This window comes from Nothobranchius furzeri, chromosome 2 (assembly GCF_043380555.1).
Source record: "Nothobranchius furzeri strain GRZ-AD chromosome 2, NfurGRZ-RIMD1, whole genome shotgun sequence".
Classification (NCBI taxonomy): Eukaryota; Metazoa; Chordata; class Actinopteri; order Cyprinodontiformes; family Nothobranchiidae; genus Nothobranchius; species Nothobranchius furzeri.
Window position 1 is genome coordinate 72,241,596 of NC_091742.1, and position 23,558 is coordinate 72,265,153.

The 23,558-nt window shown below is 40.4% G+C and overlaps 1 protein-coding gene across 2 annotated transcripts in view; it reads right to left on the reverse strand.

Moving 5' to 3' along the window:
- Positions 1–7,286: 7,286 nt before the first annotated feature.
- The window catches only part of LOC107373972 (zinc finger protein 271-like), a 60,837-nt gene continuing 44,565 nt past the window's right edge, over positions 7,287–23,558 (reverse strand). The window contains exons 2-3 of one of the 2 annotated variants that reach the window (XM_054735486.2): positions 19,682–19,795; positions 7,287–9,661 (exon numbers count right to left, since the gene is read on the reverse strand). In XM_054735486.2, coding sequence (XP_054591461.2) covers positions 7,713–9,629 — 1,917 coding nt within the window. In that variant the 5' untranslated portion in view covers positions 9,630–9,661; positions 19,682–19,795 and the 3' untranslated portion in view covers positions 7,287–7,712. The remainder of the gene's footprint in view (positions 9,662–19,681; positions 19,796–23,558) is intronic. The other variant, XM_070547872.1, reaches the window with a different exon arrangement.

Here is a 23,558-nt window from a genome sequence, read left to right on the forward strand (position 1 = left end):
CTCTTCTGCAGCTGGTTGAACAGCATGTCCACAAGTGGCATGATCTTGTGACACAATGCCAGCAGAAAGCCGAAATCTTCTTCCTCCAGCATTCTCACAAAGCCTCCCGCTTCTCTCTCAGTGATTGGATCAAAGTCATCCGAGTCTCTGATCATCTGGAAAAATCTGAGGAGGTCATCCTTGTGCTCATACACTGTGTTGACATCTCTCTCTCTTGGACAAAATGTGCCGGTTCTGATCCACTTCTTCATTGTGTTTCTTCACTGCAAGCCTGTGCCCCTCGTCTCTAGCTGCATGGCAATGTTAGCTCTGCCTAGCATAGCTAGCTTCACCGTGTTGTCCATGTGTGCCCGGGATAACTCATGTTTCTTCACCTTCTCAGAAAAATGTTTCATGTCCGTAACTCCTGACTCAATCCATGCCTCATCTGTCCCAGTCGTTTTGAATAACAAACACGGAAAGCAAAATAACGCATTAGCGTGATTGCAACCAGCTAGCCAAGCCTTCCTGGTGTACCAATTTTGGGAGAAGCCTCGTGTGTACAGTTTACCTCTCTCCTCCTCCTGCTGGCTTATCTTTACGTCGGGCTGATCTGGTCCAAGCTCTTTGACATTAAGTTTTTCCACCATAGTTCTCCTCTCGAACGGATACTGGAGAAGAGACCGAACTGAATTCAGTGGCTGCTGAGATCCGGTATCCATGCTGGTTGTAGGCTCACTGGCGTCCATGTCTATTACATCTGCGTCACGACCAAAAACGTGCTGTAGTAGTCGAGACTCTGCCGAGTTCTACCGAACACCAACGAAAGCCTTGGGCAGTACCTCCATCGCCCATCATGCTTCTGACTCAACGTCGACACTGATTGGATACATTCCCATTCCTACCGTTTGATTTTCTTGTCAGCAATTGGCCGGCTGCTTCCGTGCTGTTTGGGCGATTGAAACCAGTGTTGCCAACTGTTTTTGACTGAAAGTAGCTGAAGTTCCCCCCAAAAGTCACTAGTGCTAATTTGCATACGACACAATGACGTCACCACGTTTGCGTCATGACGTCACCACGTCATGACGTCACTGGTCTTGTAGAGTAAATCAAATAACACCCACATGATTTTATTTAAAAAATTATTTAATTTCTTTTTAAATACTTTATTAAAATAAAAACCCCATAGAATACAAAACAGCAGCCTTTAAAACATCAAGGAAAGATGGCACAAAAAATGGAAGGAATATTTATATTTTGTCTGAAGAGAATGGAACTCTTAAAGACAAAAAATATTAAATTGATAGGAATGTATGTATGATTGAATTAAAATGAATTTTCTGTTGTAGTTTTCAAGTGCCTTGAGATGTATTATTCTGTTGTAATTCAGTGCTATATATTGACCTAAAAGATAATACCGTAAATCCTCTAATACAGGCCGGTATTCAATTAAAGGCCGTGTCTCCAATTTTGGCCGGTGCCGGAGTCAGTGGAGGTAAATAATGGCCGGTCTCTTATTGTGGCCGGGTGGAATGTGGTAACAAGCAAGTATGAGCGTCCCAGCGGCAGAGTTATAGTCCCCAAATCAACCAGCAGGAGGCAGTAGCGGTTCACGCAGACCTTTATTAGGTTTTTTCTTCAACGCTTTGTAACGCTACAGACACGATCCTCTATCACGCTCCTACCACACAGAGTCACGGGGTCAGTTAACCATGCTAATTCAACCCGCTCCACAGAACACACATCACCTTCCCTGTGGCTTACATAACACTCACACAACACGCAAATCAGCACATAGGAACCAGCAGAACGATAGGAAACACATATAACACAATACCCAGAATGCACCTGGCTTACAACCCCAGCCAGGTCATTACACTATCAAGTTCAAAGAGAACGTGCTGATTATGCTGCAGAACACTCTGGAGAGCAGCAGTAGGGGGTGTATGAACTAGTCAACTTCACTATAGTGACTTTTTATGCCTGTCGTCGACTAGTCGCTGTCACGTGATAATGACCGGCAAGATGCAGCCCTCGGAAAAGACAGCAGCCTGCTGTCAGCAGGTGACAAGCTCCTGCGTTCGGGGGGGGGGGGACGCGCTGTGCCAGACCGTAGGTACTGACACGCGATCGTTCATGTCGGTTCATTTCCTTTAATGTTTTCTGTCTTTTATTTGCGCCTGATGTGTATCGCTGCTGTGGAGCGGGGCGCATCAACTTGTCCTCCGACGCACAGATCACTGATGCGGCCGGCAAGCAGGGAGCGCTCCGCTGTTTTCGCGGTCGGTAGATCTGCCTCCTGAGCACGGCCACAGTAACAATCAGGTGTCGCCACCTCAAAAACTAATTTAACACGCGATCGTTCATGTCAGTTCATTTCCTTTAATGTTTTCTGTCTTTTATTTGCGCCTGATGCGTTTCGCTGCATGCTGTGGAGCGGGGCGCTGCGCGCATCACCTTGTCCTCCGATGCACTGATCACTGATACGGCCGCCAAACAGCGAGCGCTCCGCTGTTTTTGCGGTCGGTAGATCTTTTAGAACTGCAGTTCAAAGGTAACTCATGAGGTGAATATATATGAACCCAGGTAGCAGTTTTTCTTTAGGATTGAGAGGAGATGCAGGAAGATAATAAACAGACAGGACAGAAAAATAGTCAAATAAAAACAAGTTAGTTTTTGTACCTGCTGTTGCAACAAACAGACACCATTGAAGGTAATCAGAAGTGAGGAACAGAAAATGAAATAATTATTTTAATGTTTAGAGCAGCAGGAACTCCAAGAGGCTGCAGGCGCATCAGTGAGTTTGCAGCCGCTGCGCAGGGGGAGGGGGGAGAGGGCTGAAGCAGGGGGAGGGGGGAGATGGCTGAAGCAGAAACTACCGTTGTTAAAAGAAATGTGTTTAACTTTGAAAATGTGGGCGCAATTTTAATTGTCAAAAACTCCAGCGAACCATTAGTTCATTTTGCTCAAATAGAAATAGAGGCCTGCCTCTAATACTGGCCCTCCTTCCAATAAAGGCCTGGAGCTTGATGAGCTTGAGTCAAATACAGGCCCGGGCCTGTATTAGAGGATTTACGGTATATATATTTTGTTTTTGTTGTTTTTAGTACTTTTGTGTAAAAAGAAGCAGGTCGTATTTAGTATTCAGAAAAGTTACACGCAAACTGCCAATGACCTGCCAATGACTTACAGTATTATTCTGTTTTTTTTTAATAAAAGTTTTAAATGTGCTACGTTATTGAACTCATCATAGAGTTCCAATGTTCCTTGAATGCACCACAAGTGGTGAGAAGCCATGTGTGAGTGCGACGCTGCCTACCAGTGCCAGCCGAGCTCAGCTGCCGAAATGCGGCAGGATGGCGAAAGGAGCGGTCGCCCTTTATGTAGCTCCGGTGGCTATCTCAAATAATGGACTTGTGAGAACCCACAAAAGGTTTAATTGGTCAACGGGGGTAGCGTGATCATGCTGCAAGCACATGCGCAGATCATTTTCTTTCTGATCCTCTGGAAGGAAGGACGGTCGCTTCAGATGCCTCGCTAATCTGCAGGTAAAGTCTGCTACAAAATTGTAGTCAAAGTAGCTGAGGGGTGTCAGAAATGTCACCAGAATTGTTGCTAGGCGCTTTTTTGAAAACATGTCGTTAAGGGGGTCTGAAAAGGCGTTAGAAATGTGACAAATTCGCTAAGTTGGCAACACTGATTGAAACACAGCCTACAGCCTTTCTGTTGCCTCCACCGCTCGGCAGAGAGCTTCTCATCAATATAGATGTGCATGATTTGTTTTTGTTACAAAACACACAATTAACTTAGAATATGTGATTATTGTTAATTGTATTTATTTATTTTTTTTTATAAAAATTAAAAACACTGGGGAAAACTGGGAGGGCGGCGCCCTATCGCCCTCTACTGGCCAGCCGCCACTGGTGAATTGGGAGTCCAGCACTCTCTTAAAGGTCAAGCCTCTCTGGATCACCTAGAGGAAAACTTCATACAAAGAACTACTTAAGCATATGGGTTTAAAATACTTAATAGCTTATCATGAACTGTAGTAAAAGGTCTAAAATTAGGATAAAGAGTAATACAAAATGCATACTTTATAAAAAACAATATAAAATGAACCACTTGAGTCTATTGCCTTATTGGATAGGATATGAACCTTTTAATAATCAATTTTATTAACTAATTTCCATTTTATTAAACTGCACTAGTTCCCATGAGAACAGGGCACCTGGTCGCGGCTCTTTGTGGACAAATTAGTTATTTATTCGCTCCCCACCACCACTATTTTACAAATATGCAAAAAATAAAAAATAAATGAGCGAGTTTATCTGATGGCATACAGACTTCTGGAGACTAACTTCAAGCACCATCAACCAACTCTCCAAGCTGCAGTATGTCTGCGGTCAGGTCTCTCTCCGAGTCCGCTCCACAAGCAGTCAGCCCACACAGCAGCCAGGCGCCGAAGCGGTGTAGCGTTATGAATATGCCATTTCTGCCCTTAACAGCTGCCCTTTGACACAGTGACAGTGTGCATAAATTGCCAAGGTCGTGCGCTTGCTTCTGATGTTTACATTACAGCAAAGAAGACAGAAGAAGGACGAAGAACGCTTTTTATTGGTTAATCAAAGAACTTTATTTTTAATAAAGCTAATCCAAACAACTGTTGGTCAATAATAATCAGGTGAACGATCTGTGAAATCACAATGTTATGGTTTATGTGTTTAATGAATAACAGGACTGTGCACTAGACATCCTGATCCACATAAGGTAAACACATGATACATTGTTCACTCATCCAATCAGAACTTCCTTTCTGATGCGGGGCAGAGTTCTGTGGTGTTTAGTTAATCTGTCTTCAGTTCCAACTAAGCTCTTCAACGTAGTTCAACTTGGTTCAACGCTGTTCCAACCAAGTACTCGACCAGCTCTCAAATCCATCATCGCTAAGTAAAGTACAGACTGGCCAGCTGTATTTTATACTTTAAGCTGACAACTGTCAACCTGGAAAATTCTGTCTTATCAACAAGACGACGGTTCGTTCAGAATAAAAGCTGAACTCTCTACGTGACGCGGACATCTGCCGTTGCTACCGGGAGTCGATCCGTAGACTGGTTTGTCGTGCTGCAGACTCTGTGCCGTCAGTTCCAGCACCAAAGGAGGGTCCGAGGACCTGGCATTCCCGATCTAACACGGGAGTCTCCGAAACGGTACGTGGACCGGCACAGATGGCGTTTCATGTCTTACTTCTGAAATACCTCGTGGTCAGCTAGACAAAACAACATCTTACACTCAGACTCGCCTCACCAGATGGAGATTCTGAACTGACACACACACACACACACAAACACTTCAAAATCACATTCATCTGCACCCATCATTAGAGAATTAGTCCTGGAGATTGTTTCGAATAATTATAAAATAAATTTTCTTAAATGTCCCATCTATCTCTTTTCTTGTCTCTAAGTCAATACAAAGTGTTTGAATAAAATTTCCTGTGGTGAAACCAACCTCTTCTGATTATAAGGGCCCGGCCCAAAGTTTAATCTCTGGACCTTAATAAAAGTGTAAGAATATAAAAACTATATTCCGCTACAGCGGTCAGAGATGTGCTGGGCTGACCGCTGGGGAGAACTGGGTGGAAGAATGGAACACAGAAGTGTCCCTCCGAGAGCTCCGTCATATTTCAACCCATTTTTATGTTAAATGCACTGGGTTTTACCATGGTTTTACCCATCGACATTTACCCTATTAATTATTTTACCGTATATTACATCTAAATTTCATGGTTAAACTGTACATGTAAAAATGGTAGTTCTTTGATAAGCTCAGCTAGTGCAAGAGTGGCAGTGACCTAAAATACATAAATATAATTTTACTTACCGGAAAAAATGAAGTGGAGACTCCTTGGACGCTCTATTAGTGCAATTAATACCACAGCAGGTCATTTTGTCCAACAATTACACAAATAATATCCAAAAAGATTGCACAAACGCTACAACTACTGGTCTGATTTCAGAGACTAAAAATCGCGGAAAAGTTTTCAGGCGAAACCGAGGCTCTACAGAGGCCTTTCCATGGAGCTAGCTCTGTGGTCACGTGGGTCTGATGCTCATTAATTATACAGAATTTTAGGCATTTAATACATTTAAACAGAAGAGTGAGAAAAAAATTCACCCCCCTCAGAGTTGTCATGAGTGTAAACTAGATCATTTAAACCAAAAACATGTTTTGGTACCAGGCTGTAAACATGTTTATTTCCGCTGTGAAATTGGTATGTTTAACATAGGAGTCAATGAGGATTTGCTCGCTTCTGACACCAGCCCCCAGCGGATGAGGGTGGAACTGCAATGTAATTCACTTCCGGGTTTGCTTCAGTTTTTGACCGCATTGTGGGGGCTTGGGAGAAACAAAAAACACAACCTGCACCAAACCTAGGTACATCTGAGAAGGTAGTAGAAGGTAGAAGTTTACAACACTGTTGCATTAAGGATTGGCTACATATATATGAACTGATCAAAAAGATGTGATAATTCCATGTAAATATGAAATATCAGTCTGATTGGCCTTTGAATGTTTAATCAGAAGACTTTAGTTTCTTGACTTATTCGGGGAACATACAGAAACAAACACAATTATTGTGCTGCAAGTCTTTTTATCTCTTAAAAATGTTTAAAAATATGTTTTTGTCTAACATGTCTGGCTGCCAGTCAAATTCAATTTAATATTCTGGTTCTGGTTTTTAGGGCTTTACATGGACAAGCTCCATCATACATTTGTGATCTTCGCAGTCCCTACATCCCCAGCAGGTCCCTGGAACTCTCTCCCCCTGAGCCTGAGATCATTGGACTCAGTGGTCTCCTTTAAAAAGCAGCGGAATCTCACCTGTTCAAGCTGGCTTTGATGTGACCATCATCACCCTCCTTATTCTGCTCTTTCTACCCATTTTGCCTTTCCCAGGATCCACTGATTTCTCTCTTTCCTCTTCGTTTTCGCATTACCTTTCCTTACATTTTTAATCACAATTTTTAGAATTTTTTCAAAATCTTTTTTATATTTAAAATGTTTTGTTCTTGTGAAGCGCCTCTGATTTTTATCTTGAGAGGAGCTATATAAAAATTGTTTCCTTTTCTTTCTAATTAATATAGGCCATTTTAGTGGATGTTATTGTTCCTTTATGCCCAGATCATATCTGTAGAACTCATAACTTCACAGGAAATTTTTGGCCAAGCTGTGTGATCGGTATCAGTAATCAACACTCCTGGAATTTGTGATTGGAAGCATAAAACTTGATCAGAGCATCCTAGATATGGCTTTTCACATGTATGTATATTTTATTAATATAGCACTCATTACAGACAGAAAATCACATGGTGTGTCACATAGATCAAAACAAATCATTAAGTCATAAAATCATAGTGATCTTAAAACAGAAATAAAAATCTAAGTCACATATTTATAAAATACCATTATCAAATGAAAGATGATTACAAATTTGAGTTAAAAATAAGAAAATACTATATTTAGATATAGCAGCTTTAAATGAAAGGGTCTTCAGCTGTTTTTTTTTAAAGTGTCCAGACTGTCAAGACTAGTAAGGCTAAAAGGAGGACCACTCCAATGTCAGGGTGCAACAGTCTGGAAGGAGCCATCACCTGGACTTCTATAATTGGTCTTTGGAACTTCTAGAAGGTTCTAGTTTGTGGACCTGAGGGCTCGGGTTGGAGTATGAGGCTTTAGCAATTCAATGATATAATGTGAGTTCTCATGTGTGTAGTCAAGGAACTACTGTCACTAAAACATTTACCACAAGTTTTACATGAATATGGCTTCTCACCTGTGTGAGTTCTCATGTGTGTAGTCAAAGCAGTACTCTGTGAGAAAAATTTACTACAACATTTACATTGAAATGGCTTCTCACCTGTGTGAGTTCTCATGTGTGTAGTCAAGTGACCACTGGCACTAAAACATTTACCACAAGTTTTACATGAATATGGCTTCTCACCTGTGTGAGTTCTCATGTGTGTAGTCAAAGCAGTACTCTGTGAGAAAAATTTACTACAACATTTACATTGAAATGGCTTCTCACCTGTGTGAGTTCTCATGTGTGTAGTCAAGGAACCACTGTCACTAAGAAATTTACCACAAGTTCTACATGGATATGGCTTCTCACCTGTGTGAGTTCTCATGTGTCTAGTCAAGGAACCACTGACACTAAAACATTTACCACAAGTTTTACATGGATATGGCTTCGCACCTGTGTGAGTTCTCATGTGTGTATTCAAGGAACCACTGTCACTAAAACATTTACCACAAGTTTTACATGGATATGGCTTCTCACCTGTGTGAGTTCTCATGTGTGTAGTCAAGGGACCACTGTCACTAAAACATTTACCACAAATTTTACATGGATATGGCTTCTCACCTGTGTGAGATCTCATGTGTATAGTCAAGTGACCACTGACACTAAAACATTTACCACAAGTTTTACATGGATATGGCTTCTCACCTGTGTGAGTTCTCATGTGTTTAGTCAAGTGACCACTGTCACTAAAACATTTACCACAAGTTTTACATGGATATGGCTTCTCACCTGTGTGAGTTCTCATGTGTCTAGTCAAGTGACCACTGACACTAAAACATTTACCACAAGTTTTACATGGATATGGCTTCTCACCTGTGTGAGTTCTCATGTGTTTAGTCAAGTGACCACTGTCACTAAAACATTTACCACAAGTTTTACATGGATATGGCTTCTCACCTGTGTGAGTTCTCATGTGTTTAGTCAAGGGACCACTGTCACTAAAACATTTACCACAAGTTTTACATGGATATGGCTTCTCACCTGTGTGAGTTCTCATGTGTTTAGTCAAGTGACCACTGTCACTAAAACATTTACCACAAGTTTTACATGGATATGGCTTCTCACCTGTGTGAGTTCTCACGTGTTTAGTCAAGTGACCACTGCCACTAAAACATTTACCAGAGGTTTTACTTGGATATGGCTTCTCACCTGTGTGAGTTCTCATGTGTTTAGTCAAGGAACTACTGACACCAAAACATTTACCACAAGTTTTACATGGATATGGCTTCTCACCTGTGTGAGTTCTCATGTGTGTAGTCAAGGTTCTACTGTCACTAAAACATTTACCACAAGTTTTACATGGATATGGCTTCTCACCTGTGTGAGTTCTCATGTGTGTAGTCAAGGTACTACTGACACTAAAACATTTACCACAAGTTTTACATGGATATGGCTTCTCACCTGTGTGAGCCCTCTTGTGCCTTTTTTGTTTTTTATCATCTACACTGTCTCTGTGATCTTTGGATTGGCATATTTTATTACGCGTCAGTCCATCGCTGTTTGATTCTGAGTTTTCTTTCCTGCATCCACCCTGATCTTGGTTCTCAGCTTCTGTAGTACTCTGACACAAGGGTTGGTTCTTGTTTGGTTCTGGTTCATGACAGTCTGTTTCTTCAGAAGGAGAGGGCTCCATGAAGGTAACAACTTCCTGCTTCAGAAGAAACTGCCCTTCATGCTGATGGATAAGGAGTTCTTGTTGTTCCTCTTTCATCAGTGGAGGTTCTGGTTCCTTCTGGTCCAAATTGGAGGTCCATTTCTGTTTAGAGAGCTGCTGGTCAGTCAGAGCCATCTTGTTATCCCAGACATGATGCTGTGGAAGTTCTGGACAGGATAAAAGACAAAACAAAATGTAGAATAATGTGAATAAAAAAAATCTCGTGTTTGGACAAAGCTTCTCATTCAACATGTTTTTATTTTCATGACCATTTACATTGGGCGATTCTAACTGAAGGCATTAAAATTATGAATGAATACATGTGGAGTTATGTACTTAACCAAAACGGTGAAATAACTGAAAACATGTTTTATATTCTATTTTCTTCAAAATAGTCACCCTTTGCTCTGATTACTGCTTTGCAAACTCTTGGCATTCTCTTGATGATCTTTAAGAGGGAGTCACCTGAAATGGTTTTCCAACTGTCTTGAAGAAGTTCCCAGAGGTGTTTAGCACTTGTTGGTCATGAAAATAAAGAAAACATATTGAATGAGAAGGTATTGTTGAGGGTCTGCCCTCATGAGGAAATTACTGTGCAGTGATTTTCTCCAAAGACTGTGTTAAATTGCTCTTAAAAAGCAAATATTCCAACATCAGCGCCAGAGACACTTCCTTTCCCATGATGCTCGGCACACGGAAGCAATGTGATAATGTCACCGCCAAGGCGGAGCACGAACAACACAACAACCAGCTCAAAGTTATAAATTTCAGCTAAAAACGAAACTTAGCCTTCTTTTGTACCGGTTTGGCTGGCTGTGAAGGACACGCTCGTTGCACGCTCCGATCAACGTGAGCGGATCAAACACTGAACCGCTGAAAAGCTGGGTTTGGAAACCCAGCAAATCTGCTCTCTTTTGTTCAACTCCAGCTGATGTGCGAGGACACAGAACCGCTGGAAAGCAACTCCATAAGCCATCAAACCACACGGAGACGCTGTAAATTATCAAACTCAGCACAAAAGAAACTTTGCTCTCTTTGTGTCCAGCCAGTTGGAGAAAACTGTGGAGGAGAAGCGTAAAATCACATCTGATCAGCGAACACAAGGGGCGCCTTGCTTTGATTCAGAACAGCTGTTTGCTCCTGCAAGTTTTATCTCATTTAAACTTTTATTTTTTCTCGTCTCTTCTAGAACAAAATAAACGGTCGCAGCGTGAGACCGTTTCAAATTATCAGACGTGTTTTCTTCTTTTCCGTAACCAAACCACGCACGTCGGGTCATTGTGTTAATTGATCATAGTTAATTATCTTTAGTTGTCAGCTGTGGCCAAGCTGTTTAACTTAAAGGATATTAATTTATGATTAACCAGGGGTGGACATTAACTTCAAAACCAACCGGCCAGCCGGGCCGGTAACTCTGAATATTTACCGGCCCCACCAAGAATCTACCGGCCCCACTGGTCAGCTGCCAAAACGAGTCAAAATAATAACAGAACTGTTTTAAATGTAATAAACCTTTATTTTGTACACATTCACAAACATAATAACGTATTCAAGTTTGAATTTGTTTGTTCCCTCAACAAAACACGATTTTGTCGTCGCATACTTCCGGCATACAACGCAGTACATCACCAACTCCGCTTTGCTGTATTCGAGCCATCGGCTGTGTTCGAGATGAGCCAGTTCTGCGCAGACTAGACCAGCGTTGATCGGCGAGCAGTGCATGCCGGTTAGATTCGTGTCCGAATTGATGCCGACTTGCTCTGACGTCATGCATACGTAGACAACGATAAACTTGTGAGATCAAGGCGGCCGCAGATTTTGGAGCAAGGCGCTGCAGTTGCTCTCCCTCGGCTGCAAAACCTAGATGATGATGGGAAACGCCTGGCTCTCACCTGATCTAAGATCTGATTGGTTCATATTTTGATCCAAACATTCGGTGGTAGAACATGAAATGTTAGTTGTTCACATGTATTCTATAAATCACATATAGGCCATAAAGAGAAATGTGTTTTGTTTTCTTTTGTCAACGTTTCCTATGAGCACACTAAACCTACAGCTGATAACCTTTAATTATTACAGTCAGGTCTTCATATACAATATATGATATCCACAAGCACGTGAGGATGTTTCAGCTGCTAACAGGCACCAGAATTAAAATTGAAAATTAAACAAATGTGAACGCTGACGCGATATCTTCAGCCATCGTCACCCCCGAGCTACACATGCAGGAAAATCCAAGAGATTCAACTGGCAGAAACAACTGGTTCACAGCATAGTCTCTCTCTCTCTCTCTCTCTCTCTCTCTCTCTCTCTCTCTCTCTCTCTCTCTCTCTCTCTCTCTCTCTCTCTCTCTCTCTCTCTCTCTCTCTCTCTCTCTCTCTCTCTCTCACACACACACACACACACACACACACACACACACACACACACGTAGAGGAAAAGAGCTGAGAAAAGAGAGAGGAAATGGAGGACAAGTAGTTAAAAGAAAAACTACAGCTGAGCCGAGGCGCGCCTCAAATGGGGCGCGTCTGATCTGAACTGAGGAGCGGCGAGCAGCGGCCGAATTTCGTGAGCAATTCGCTTCTCGGCGCTTCGGGCGCTTCCGCGGCCGGTGTGTCCCCGGCGAAACGCCGGCTTTCAGCCACTCCCCCCGCTGCTTCCGTCTAATCTCGCCTGTTTTCCAGGCGATGCGCTGCTCAACTCGAACACGGCCATTCTCTGCGCCTCCCTTCTTCTTTAAACCGCCAAGAATCATTCCACCTACGCACACGCTTCTCTGCTTCATACCGTTTCGAACTGTCTCGCTTCTCCTCACCAGTTTTAAAGCGTTTTGCCGGAGATTTCATCAAGAAATCCCATCCCTGTGGTGGCGCGATCTTCCTGCGTGCTTGTGTGTTTCTAGCGTGGTTCCACTTCGTCTTTAATAGTGAACTTATAGTTCACGTGACTATAACTAGAATGTGCAGTACGTGCACGAATCGTACAAGTGCAGAACGTGGCTAGAGGCGCGCAGGTTCACGCGCGCGAAACGAAAACGGCGGCTTCCTACAGGGCGGGGCCATGATGTAGGTGAAAGCCAGTGTGTAAATGACAAATAAGGCTTGGGCGCCACCCGGGCGGTAAGTCGTCAAGTATTTACCGCCCGACGAGAAAATTTAGCGCCATTGGCGCTCGGGCGCTTTAACGGTCCACCCCTGTTAACCTTTGGTGACGCTTCATGATGGTTTGAACTTTTGAAGTGTTTAAGTTTTACTGTGAGAGAGAGAGAAAGGAGACAGCTCCCAGACACACACACACACACACACCTCCCCTATCGGTTATCAGTGTGGGAGAGAGTTAGCCTTGAATCACAGAGAGAAAGGTTCTGCTCAGAAAATCACACACACACACACGCACGCGCACCTGCTCTTGGGAGAACAAGCATTCATTCATACACCCTCCATTTCACACACACACATCTCCAATTATATCAAATTGTTTTGCATTATTAATCTCCTTGTTAATTAAATGTTATAAAATTCAGATTTTGTCTCCAGTAAACTTCTTTGTGTCGGCGTGAAAATCTCTGCTCCTGATTCCACGAATTTCAGGTAGACTGGTAAGAGTTTGGATTCAATTTTTCCCCGGTTAAAGGGGATGGTGCCCCGGAGATACCTAAAGAGTATCTTAATTAATTAATAACTCGGTAAATATTCCCATATTTACAGAATTTATTGAAGAATCCAAAAGTAAGTAAAAGCTTACTAATTATTCGCTTCCCAATAACCCCAACAGTATATATACCACAAGTGTATATATATATATATATATATATATATATATATATATATATATTGTAGCGTCACGAAATGTCCTGTTTTTGACCTAAAAGGTCATGCTCTGCTGCGTCTGCTCGAGCGGAGATGTGATGTCTCCGTCGGGAGGCCTAATCTACATGAGATATTGGCCCAAGGCCTTTCATGCCCTCTGCTCATCTAAACTGCTTCACCTCCTTACAGTTCAAGACAAGACGGAGAACTCTTTTGATAAATATATAATCAAACAATGTTTGTTATTGCCAATTATAATGTGAATCAGATGTTCAATCATTTTGTGAAATGACAATGTATTACTTGATAATATAATCCTGTGATCAGTAGTAATTATAATTTTGGACAGCTGCACTAGACACGTTGACACAGAGTTATGTTAAGTCACATTACACATTTCCTTTTGTCTGATACAATCAGAACCTACGTTTCTGATGTAAGGCGTGGTTTTCTGTCGTGTCTGTATAAGCCCTCTTTTGCATGTCAAATTCTGATTCGCCAGTAAACCAAAATATGACAATTATAAAAACTATTCCCACGTCACCTTTACTTCAGTTCAAAGCGTTCTAGAGAAGTTTCTGACAGGCCATCCGGAACCTTTACAACCATAAGAACCTTGACAAGCTGGATAAAATCTGTTGCACGTTACACCTGACCACAGTGGTTCCTTCACAATAAAAGCTGAACCTCACGACCCCTTCAGGGTCTCGCTGACGTCAATAATAACCTGTCGTGACCTGGAAGCATTCCAAGACTAGTCTGGTCGACAATGCTGCTGTCTCTACCGGCTTCGGTACCAAGGAAGGTCCACGGACCTCGACATTCTGGATCTGAACGGAGGCTTCCCCTGTGGGTACGTAGACCAACAGATGGCGTTTAACATGTTTTATAAATCACCAACCGTAGTTTAGAGCAAAACATTCGCTGCCACTCAGAACTAATTGCTTCTCCGGATACGAGAGTTCTGATAACAACAACACATACACTATTCATCTCACGTCTCATTCAACTCAATTCTATTCAATTCAATTCAAAAATACTTTATTAATCCCAGAGGGAAATTAATTAACTCCACCTAGATTAATTGATTAATTCCACCTAGTTTCATCAGTACACAGAGTGTTTACAGTTAGACCTTGTTTAAATTGTGTAGAAATAAACTTCTTAACTATTATAAACCTGACTCTCTTTTCTCTGAGTTAATAGAAAGTGTCCAGTAATCACTGCAATAAAAAGTTCTGATCTTCTGGTTAAAATATTCAAAGATCGCAGTTCTCCGCCCCTCCCGTCTGCTCCGGCAGGCCTGCGAACACCAGATTATCCCTCATGCTGCAGGCCTGAAGGTCCAAAACCGTCTCCTTTTGAATCTTGTTGTCCTGGGCGATCCGCGTCATTCCCTCTTCCAGGGAAGAAACGGACTCCCACAGAGACGCGCTCTCAGCAGCGAGCCGCTCGACCTGCTCCTGACTGAATTCCAGAGATGTTCGGAGGTTCTGAAACTCCTGGTGAAGAACCTCGAGCAGATGAAGTCGCCCCTCAAACCCCAGAAGCCGTTTATCAATAGAATCTAATAATTCCAATACGTCCTTCTGGGGAGATGAGGCCTCAGGCGAGTCCTGAGGACGGCTCCTCTTGATCCCAGGTGTTTCAGCCTCAGCTGCTGATTTCTTCGGACCCATAACGAAAACTTCAAAAAACTTCGTCAGTATAATTTAACAAACTTTCTAAATTTCCTTCACTTATCTCCAGATTGAGTGAGTTATACTTACCAGATGATTTTTCCGTTGTCAGTAGTTAAATTAGGCAAAAATGCATCTAAATTGTTTGTGGATGTTTGCTAACGAGCTGTCAACTTCAAACGCTGCTGTGTCCGGTGATCGGCCGTCAGCGCATGCTCAGCTATCAGCCAACTTCCTCCAAGCTGTATGCCTATGGTTTACACTGAACATGCTGTTCAGGCTTTCAGCCGCTCTGCTCCTCATGTCTGGAACTCACTCCCCCCTGACATCAGGAACATCGACAGTTTTACCCTTTTAAAAACCAAACTCAAAACACACAGTATGTTTAAATCTGCCTATGACCTCTGATTTTATTAAACTGTTTCTCTCTTTGTTTTTTCTTCGTTGCCTTTTATTGTTGTTTTAATGTATTTTCTTAAGTATTTTCTGTCAAGTGACCTTGGGTGTTCTGAAAGGCGCTTTTAAATAAAATGTATTATTATTATTATTACTGCACCTTGACACGACTAAATACATATTATGCAAAATTTTGTGAACATCAATTTATTTGCATTTATTTGTTATAAATGCCAATATATAATTCTTGCTGTCAGTATTTGCAAGATATTGGTATTTGGGTCTGTACTGGTTAGACTTAAATGAGTTAAACCAAGGTCTATAGCCTTTGGGTCATAAACTATGAGCTATAAGCATACTGGTCTTTTTATACTGGGAATCAGGAGTTATTTTAGTGATCATCTTGTTTCTTATTTATTTTTGTCCTGATTGTGCCCCGAGCAATTTTATGACAAAATAAAAACAAATAAAATCAACATAAATTGAAAAATCGTCTGAAATAATCGAGATCTCAATTTCACTCACAATAATTGTGATTATTATTTTTGCCATAATCGAGCAGCCCTAGTGGCATGCATGGTTGTTGGTGCCAGACGGGCCGGTCTGAGTATTTCACAATCTGCTTAGTTACTAGGATTTCCACGTTTACAAAGGGTTTACAAAGAATGGTGCGAAAAGGGAAAACATCCAGTATGCGGCAGTCCTGTGGGCGAAAATGCCTTGTTGATGCTAGAGGTCAGGGGAGAATGGGCTGACTGATTCAAACTGATAGAAGAACAAATTTGAAATAACCACTAGTTACAACCGAGGAATGCAGCAAAGCATTTGTGAAGTCGCAACACGCACAACCGTGAGGCGGGTGGGCTAGAACAGAGGAAGACCCCACCGGGTACCACTCATCTCCACAGCAAATAGGAAAAAGACGCTACAATTTGCACAAGCTAACCAAAATTGGACAGTTGAAGACTGGTGCGCCGCCACGGCAAAATAAAAGCTACCACACCTTCTGAAGGATAAAAAATGTTTAAACAACGTACCTTAAAGGGACTTTACGGAGTTTTGAATTTTTATGCTCGCGATTGCCCCCTCAGGCCAAAAGCGTAACGGCAGCTTCAATAGTAGGCTCGTGCACGAGGCACGCATGCTGTACGTGCACACTCCTTAACGAAAATAACAGCTGAGACAGTCAGCTCCGTGTGTGTGTGTGTGTGTCCCAGAGGACAGGAGAACGCGCAGCTAATTAATTAAATAATTTGGTTCTGTACGTTTCTCTTCAGCACAGCCGACAAAGGTTTAAGATGGGTCAGTCCTCCTGCATGCTCTTGAAAAATTGTTCCAAAATGAAAGTTGAACCCACATCTTTTTTATCTGTGAATTCAATGCCGTTCGGCGAGTCTCAAATAAAACTTTGGGCATCTTACTGTAAAAAAATATACCATTAATGTAAAAAATAAACTCTAAATAAACGATGTTCACATCCAGAATCGAACCCGGGTCTTCAGCACGAAAGTCCGACGTCTTACCAAGCGAGAAATTGTGCCAGTGACGTCATTTGTATCTGTACCTCTTAAGAGCGGTTCAGAGGGCTATGCCTGAGCATGAATGCACATGAAGCAGCCTGCTCGACCCGAGCAGCTCTCTTTTTCTGTGATTTTACAGAAAAACAGGCAATCACAGTAAAAATGCCAGGGCTCATTCTACAGGACCAGGGCATTGCAGGAGAATGTATTAAGAAGAAATTTATTATTTCTATACATGTTTTGACTGTCAAACTTCCATAATGCCCCTTTAAGAATTAATTTTTTGGATATGCATTAAAACTATGTAAATACGAGACATATATAGTCTATATTTGTGTGCATGTAAACTAACCATAATGACAGTTTAAAATGAAACGCTGCATACACATCCTTCATGAAAATACTGTTGAAGTCATATAATGATAACTGCAAATTAATCAAATCTACAGGTAAAAGGGAAAATCAACTTTAGATGACTAAAGCTTGGTTTATGCTTGACGCACTTACTTTCCGCTTGGTGATGCGGCTCACGGATGGAACGCGCTTCACAACTTGCAGCGTTTATGGTTCATGCGGCTTGTCTCTGCGGTGAGCCAATATTCTCCCAAACTGAACGGGGCAGCATGGAGCTCTAAGGCATGCATCCAACACTACACCATAGTAGAAGTAAAAATTACTGTTGTTTACAACATGTCATTCCAGCATTTTTTAACAGCGTCCTCGTCTTTTCCGACAGTGCGAGCTATTTCTCTCCAAGAATTATTAACATGTTGATCACAGTGATCTTTGAGAGCTGAATCATACAAATGTCTGTATTTACGAACCTCTGCCATACTAGTTCTTGCCAGTCCGCCATGTTTTTCCGTGTCCGACCGTGTGCGTGGTTAGAAAATTTCCTATGTGCGCGGTGCGGAAAGTTTAGGCCGTGCGGAGGCACGGTGGAGGGGCCGTGGTCGTTAAAATGATGCAATTTTGCCACGCGGAGCCGTGCGAACTTGGCGGATGCGTCAAGCATAAACCAAGGTTTAGGGATTAAAGAATGCGTGTGCAAAATAGAATAATTTATATATGTAGCGTTGTTAATCTACATAACTAGAATTTAACATTGTTGCTATTCAGCTTTGTTAAATTCTGAGAAAGATCAAACAAATTGGCAATGAAACTTATATCATATATATATATATCCACAGATATTTATATAATCGATAGAAGTTCATACACCAACTGGCTTGGTCTATATTTAAACAAAAGAGTAATATTTAATTTAAGAGATTTTAATACCGAAAGTGTATTTATTAATTCCGAAGATCTAAAGAGATCTTTGCTCGTTTAATAACCAAATGCACCACTCTGTGTCTTATTTCAAAGAAGAGTGAGGTTTAAAAAGTTAAGAATTTATTACTAACAATTTAAAAATGACAATTTAAAAGACAATTCGTAAATGACAATTTATAAAAGCTTTGGTATTAAAACTTGGTATTAAAGCTGTAAGGTTATGAAGTTCATGGTTTTCAACTCCATACAGCTGCCCCCGGTGCACAATAACACCCTGTAGAAAAACCAAGGTCGGGTGTTCCTCAGACTGTTTACATTCCAGGAGAAGAGTCCGAAGGAGAGGAAGAAACTTTACTTAATCAAAGTACTTTATTTGTGATTAAAATTATTAAGCAAAACAGATGTTGATCAACAATAATCAAGTGAATGATCTGTGAAATAAATATGTCATGAATTATGTTTAATGAAAACAGGAGTACGGCACAGACATACTGATCCTCATCTCCATAGAAACGCATGACACATTGTTCCAACCAATCAGAGCTTTCGGCTGCCGCAGGAGAATCTGGTGTTGACTTCAAGTGTCCAATCCACTTTACTCCAACTTATCAACAATTCAGAGATATAAAACAGGGCAACGCCATTTTAAGTCAGTTCCATTTTGACTTCAGTTCTATTCACCATCATCCTAAAGAAAAGCGCAGCCTGGCCAGATGTGTTTTCTTCTTTAAACTAAGAACTGTGAAGCGGGAGATTTTCGTCGTTTAACAACCAGACGACGTCCTTTCAAAATAAGAGCACCTGCTGACGCCGACGAACGGTACCGGGGTCGACCCTCCAGACGGGCTTTGAAACGTTGTGATCGCTGCACCGACAGCTCCATCGTACATCCGAGGTCTCCAGACCTGGCATTTCCTGATCTACCTGGGAGACCCCCACTGGGTACATACACGGCAAAATAGCGGCTCATTTCATCACTTTATAAGCCTCGTTATATCTAGTCATAACAAAGACGACCAGATTCAGTGACGTCAGCCTAGAGAATCTGAACCAGACACACACACACACACGCACCAACACAACATCCGAATCCATTTTCATTCATCACAGAGTTAGTCCTGGTAGATTGTTTAGAATTTATAATTCAGAAATTAAAGATTCTCAAACGATCCCATCTCTCTCTCTTTTCTTGTCTCAAAGTCAATACAGAGTGTTTAATTAAACTCCCTGATGATAAAAACAGCCTATTCTTCTGTTTATAAAAAGTGAACTACTAACAGGGTATTAAAATACAACTTTAGATAGTTACATCACTTTGATTCCGTTACAAAGCAGTCCGTGTCTGGATGAAACTAAACATGAAGTGTGTATGTTTGAATGTGTGAATGTAGGTCTCAGAAGATTTTATCTTAGAGAAAAACGCGTTCTGGGTGAAAGAATTTGGTTTGCAGTTAAGCTAAATTATTTCTTAAAAGAGGCATTCAGATGCAATCTGTGTTCTACCTCACCGTTCAGACGACCCTCTGTTCAGATCCGGAGGTCAAGAGAGGATGTTGATCAGCCTCTGGGTACTCGGTCCGGTAGGGGAGACCAGTGGTACCGACTCTCTGGTCCTAGAGTTGCTGTAGGCACACAGGTGTGGAATTGGTTTGCGTCTGAGCAGATTCTTAAGGAATCTCGTAGCGTCAGCTTGTGCTGCAGATGACGTTTCTGTTGAAGCAATTCTATCGGCGTGACAGAAAAGCTTTAGTAGAGGTTTCGAACGGCCGGCTCGATCCTCTGGACTCTCGTTGCCATGGAGAGAATTTGTTGAGCTCAAGAACTGAACTTGAACTGAGGAGTTAGGTTTTAATAGACGGCCGGTAATCTTATTCTAACGAATTACATTTTGACATGTAGATTTAACATACCTCAGAACACGCCCTCTCAGAGACAGAAAGTTCTGGGCTGTCATGTGACAAAGACATGTGAGTGCAGTTAACCTTAACCTGATTTAATGTGTCCTGCATGATTGTGTATAAGTGCAGATGATCTTCTTGTCACTGTTAAACATTACTGATTATCATAAATAATAATAATTATTAACCAAAGAATAATAATTCATTTCAGTAATTAAATACATTTATAATGAACCTTGATGATTATTTATGAACATTGTAATAGACAGTGAAAAGAGTTTATTAAAAATTATTCTTTTAAATCTTGAAGTGTCCGTCTTGCAGATGGAACAGCAGTCAGATAAAGGCAGTCAGATTAAAGGTGTGGTAGACCGACATTAAGTATCCTGTGATGGATAATCTGTAGATAGAAGTGAAGCCAGGACAGCTTGACCCAGCTGAGGAAGTGTGACCTTTGGGTCACAAATGAGGCCATTCATGTCGCTACATATAGGAGTTTTTTTTTTTAAATTGTAAACAAGGGAAGCAGAAGATACATATAAAAAATATAAAAATAAATTGGTAACAATAATTAGGAAGCAAAAAAAAGATTATTATGGTAATCTATTGAATCAGAATAAAAATAACAGGAAAGCTACTTGTGTGACTAATAGAGAAAACAAAATCCAGTATTCCAAATCACTTTGTCAAGGACAAAAAAGATATTTATGATGATGAAATCACTGACGAGTTTAATGATTTTTTTTGTAAATGTGGGTAGGAGTTTGATGGAGAACAAACCAATAATAGAAGATAAATTGACCACAATGATTAGTACTGTCAATAGTATTGTCCTTGCCAAAGTAGATAAAGAAAAAATACTTAACATTGTAAAAAACTGTGGAAACAAATGATCAACCGATTATCAGGACCTGGACATGATAACTGTTAAAACCATCATAGAATCTGTCATTGAACCATTCATTCACTTACATTTGTAATCTATCACTTTCTACTGGAAATTTTCCTGACGCAATGAAAACAGCGAAAGTCATTCCTTTGTATAAGAATGGTGATAAACATAGCTTCAATAATTACAGGCCAGTGTCACTGCTTCCACAGTTTTCTAAAATATTGGAAAAAGTATTTGTATCAAGGTTGGATAAATTCATCAAAAAATAAATTTTAAACAATGAACAATAGGGGTTTAGAACTTAACATTACACAGCAATGGCAATAATGGAATTAACGGATAAAATATCAACAGCAATTGACAATAAAAATTACTTAGTGTTTTCATTGATTTGATAAAAGCTTTTGACATCATTGATCACTCAAGGTTACTTCGAAAATTAAGTCAGTATGAAATAAGAGGTGTGGCTCATCAATGGGTTAAAACGTATTTAGAAAAAAGGAAACAGTTTGTTCAGATAAAGGACCATGAATCAAAACTATGTGAAATTTATTGTGGAGTGCCACAAGGGTCGGTCCTTGGACAAAAACTGTTCATTTTGTTTATTAACGACTTGGTAAATGTATCTAAGACACTCGGTAAATGTATCTAAGACACTCGGTACCATTCTATTTGCAGATGATACAACACTGTTTTACTCAAGATCAAATATTGAGGAGGTGGCTAAAGTGATACATGAAGAACTGATTAAAATTAAAAACTAGTTTGATATAAATGGAATGACACTGAATCTTAATAAAACAAATTTTATACTGTTTAATGATAAAAAGAACAGTGATGTGTCATTGCAGATGGGATTGAAATTCAAAGAGTAACAGAAACTAAATTTCTTGAAGTTTTTATTGAGGAAGACTTGACATGGAAATCCCATATTAGTTACATAAAAGGTAAAATTGCAAAATCCTTAGGAGTATTACATAGAGTCAAGTTTTTACTGACTAATTCTGGTTTGTTGGCATTGTACAATTCATTGATTGTTCCATACCTGACTTATTGTGTAGAAATCTGGGGAGCAACATACAAAAACTATACACAACCCTTACTTATTTTACAGAAAAGAGCTCTGACAATCATCAATTATAGTGGCTGTAGAGATCCATCAAACCCATTGTTTATTAAATATAAATTACTGAAATTTCATTATTTAAAAGACTGGAAAATCTTCGAAACCATGTATAAAGCCGATTTAGGTACTCTGCCAACAAACATTCAGGGGATATTTGAAAAGAGAAGTAGTAACTACATGCTGAAAGAAACTGATGTGTTTACAAAACCTAGATATAGAACTAAAATTAAGGAATGGATTATATCTGTAAATGGTGTTAAATTATGGAATAACCTTAAAAGGGAAATTAAAAAAAACTCTGTCATTTAATATATTCAAAAAATGTACCAAATTGAGTGTACTAAATAATTATGAAAATGTAAATTAAATCAATGATCATGATCACTCTGGAATTAAGAACAGGAAAAGTTTAATATGAATCTGTATGTGAGTCTGACAAATGGAAACTGTAAACAAATTGATTATTTCTTCTGGAAAAGGGGGCAGAAATTATAGGACGTTTTTCTTCATTCTGCTCCTTTTTTGTTCATATTTGATTTTTTGTTATGTATTTCTTATTGTTTATATGTTTCATTTGTTTTTATTTTGAATGAAATAAATGAAAAAAAAATTTAAATATAACGAAACTTTAAAATTTATTTTACTTTGAAAAACCAGTACTGCCGGTTTTTCCCCGTGTGCGAAGGCTCCTTAAATGTGCATCACGCACAGTGCACAGGGCACCGAGTGGCCAGAGGGGCACCAAGCAATCAGGTTTATGAAAAGAAAAACAGATTATATTAATGTTTATTGTCTTTTGTTTTCACTCATCAGCCACAGATACTCGCTACTGTCACTTACAGCAAGTTGGGCTTTCTACCACGGTGACTCACTCATACATCCCTCTCCTACATTAGTTGGTTAGGGTTAGGAAGTTAAAACCTTAGGATTCCTAATGTTTTAATTCACCTTGTAACCAGTGTGTTTTTTCTGTTTGGGAGACAAACCCCTCCTCCGTAACCAGGTTATTCATACAGAAGCCCGGAAAGGTCAAAATTCCTCAAACATATTTTTTCCAACGGGCTGATAAAAATGTATTGAATAGAACAGAATAGATTTATTAATCCCACAGTGGGGACATTCACTCATTACAGCAGCACGTACACTTAAAGAATAGTAACAAGATTACAGTAAAACTGATTTCAGCCATGTTTGCTTTAATAACTTCAATAATTTCATGCTGATGACCCACATGAACATAATCCTCTGTTTAGTGGATGCAAATGCATCAAGAATTTAGCTTAACATGATAGACTACTTTTGCATGGAAAAAATACAATAACTGGTTACCGTATTTTCCGGACTATAAGTTGCTACTTTTTCACCACGCGTTGAACCATGCGGCTTATAATGAGGGGCGGCTTTACTGAAGATTTTCCTTCACCTGCCAGGGGGCGCTTTAGCAGAAAGTGAAACAGGTGGAAGTCAAA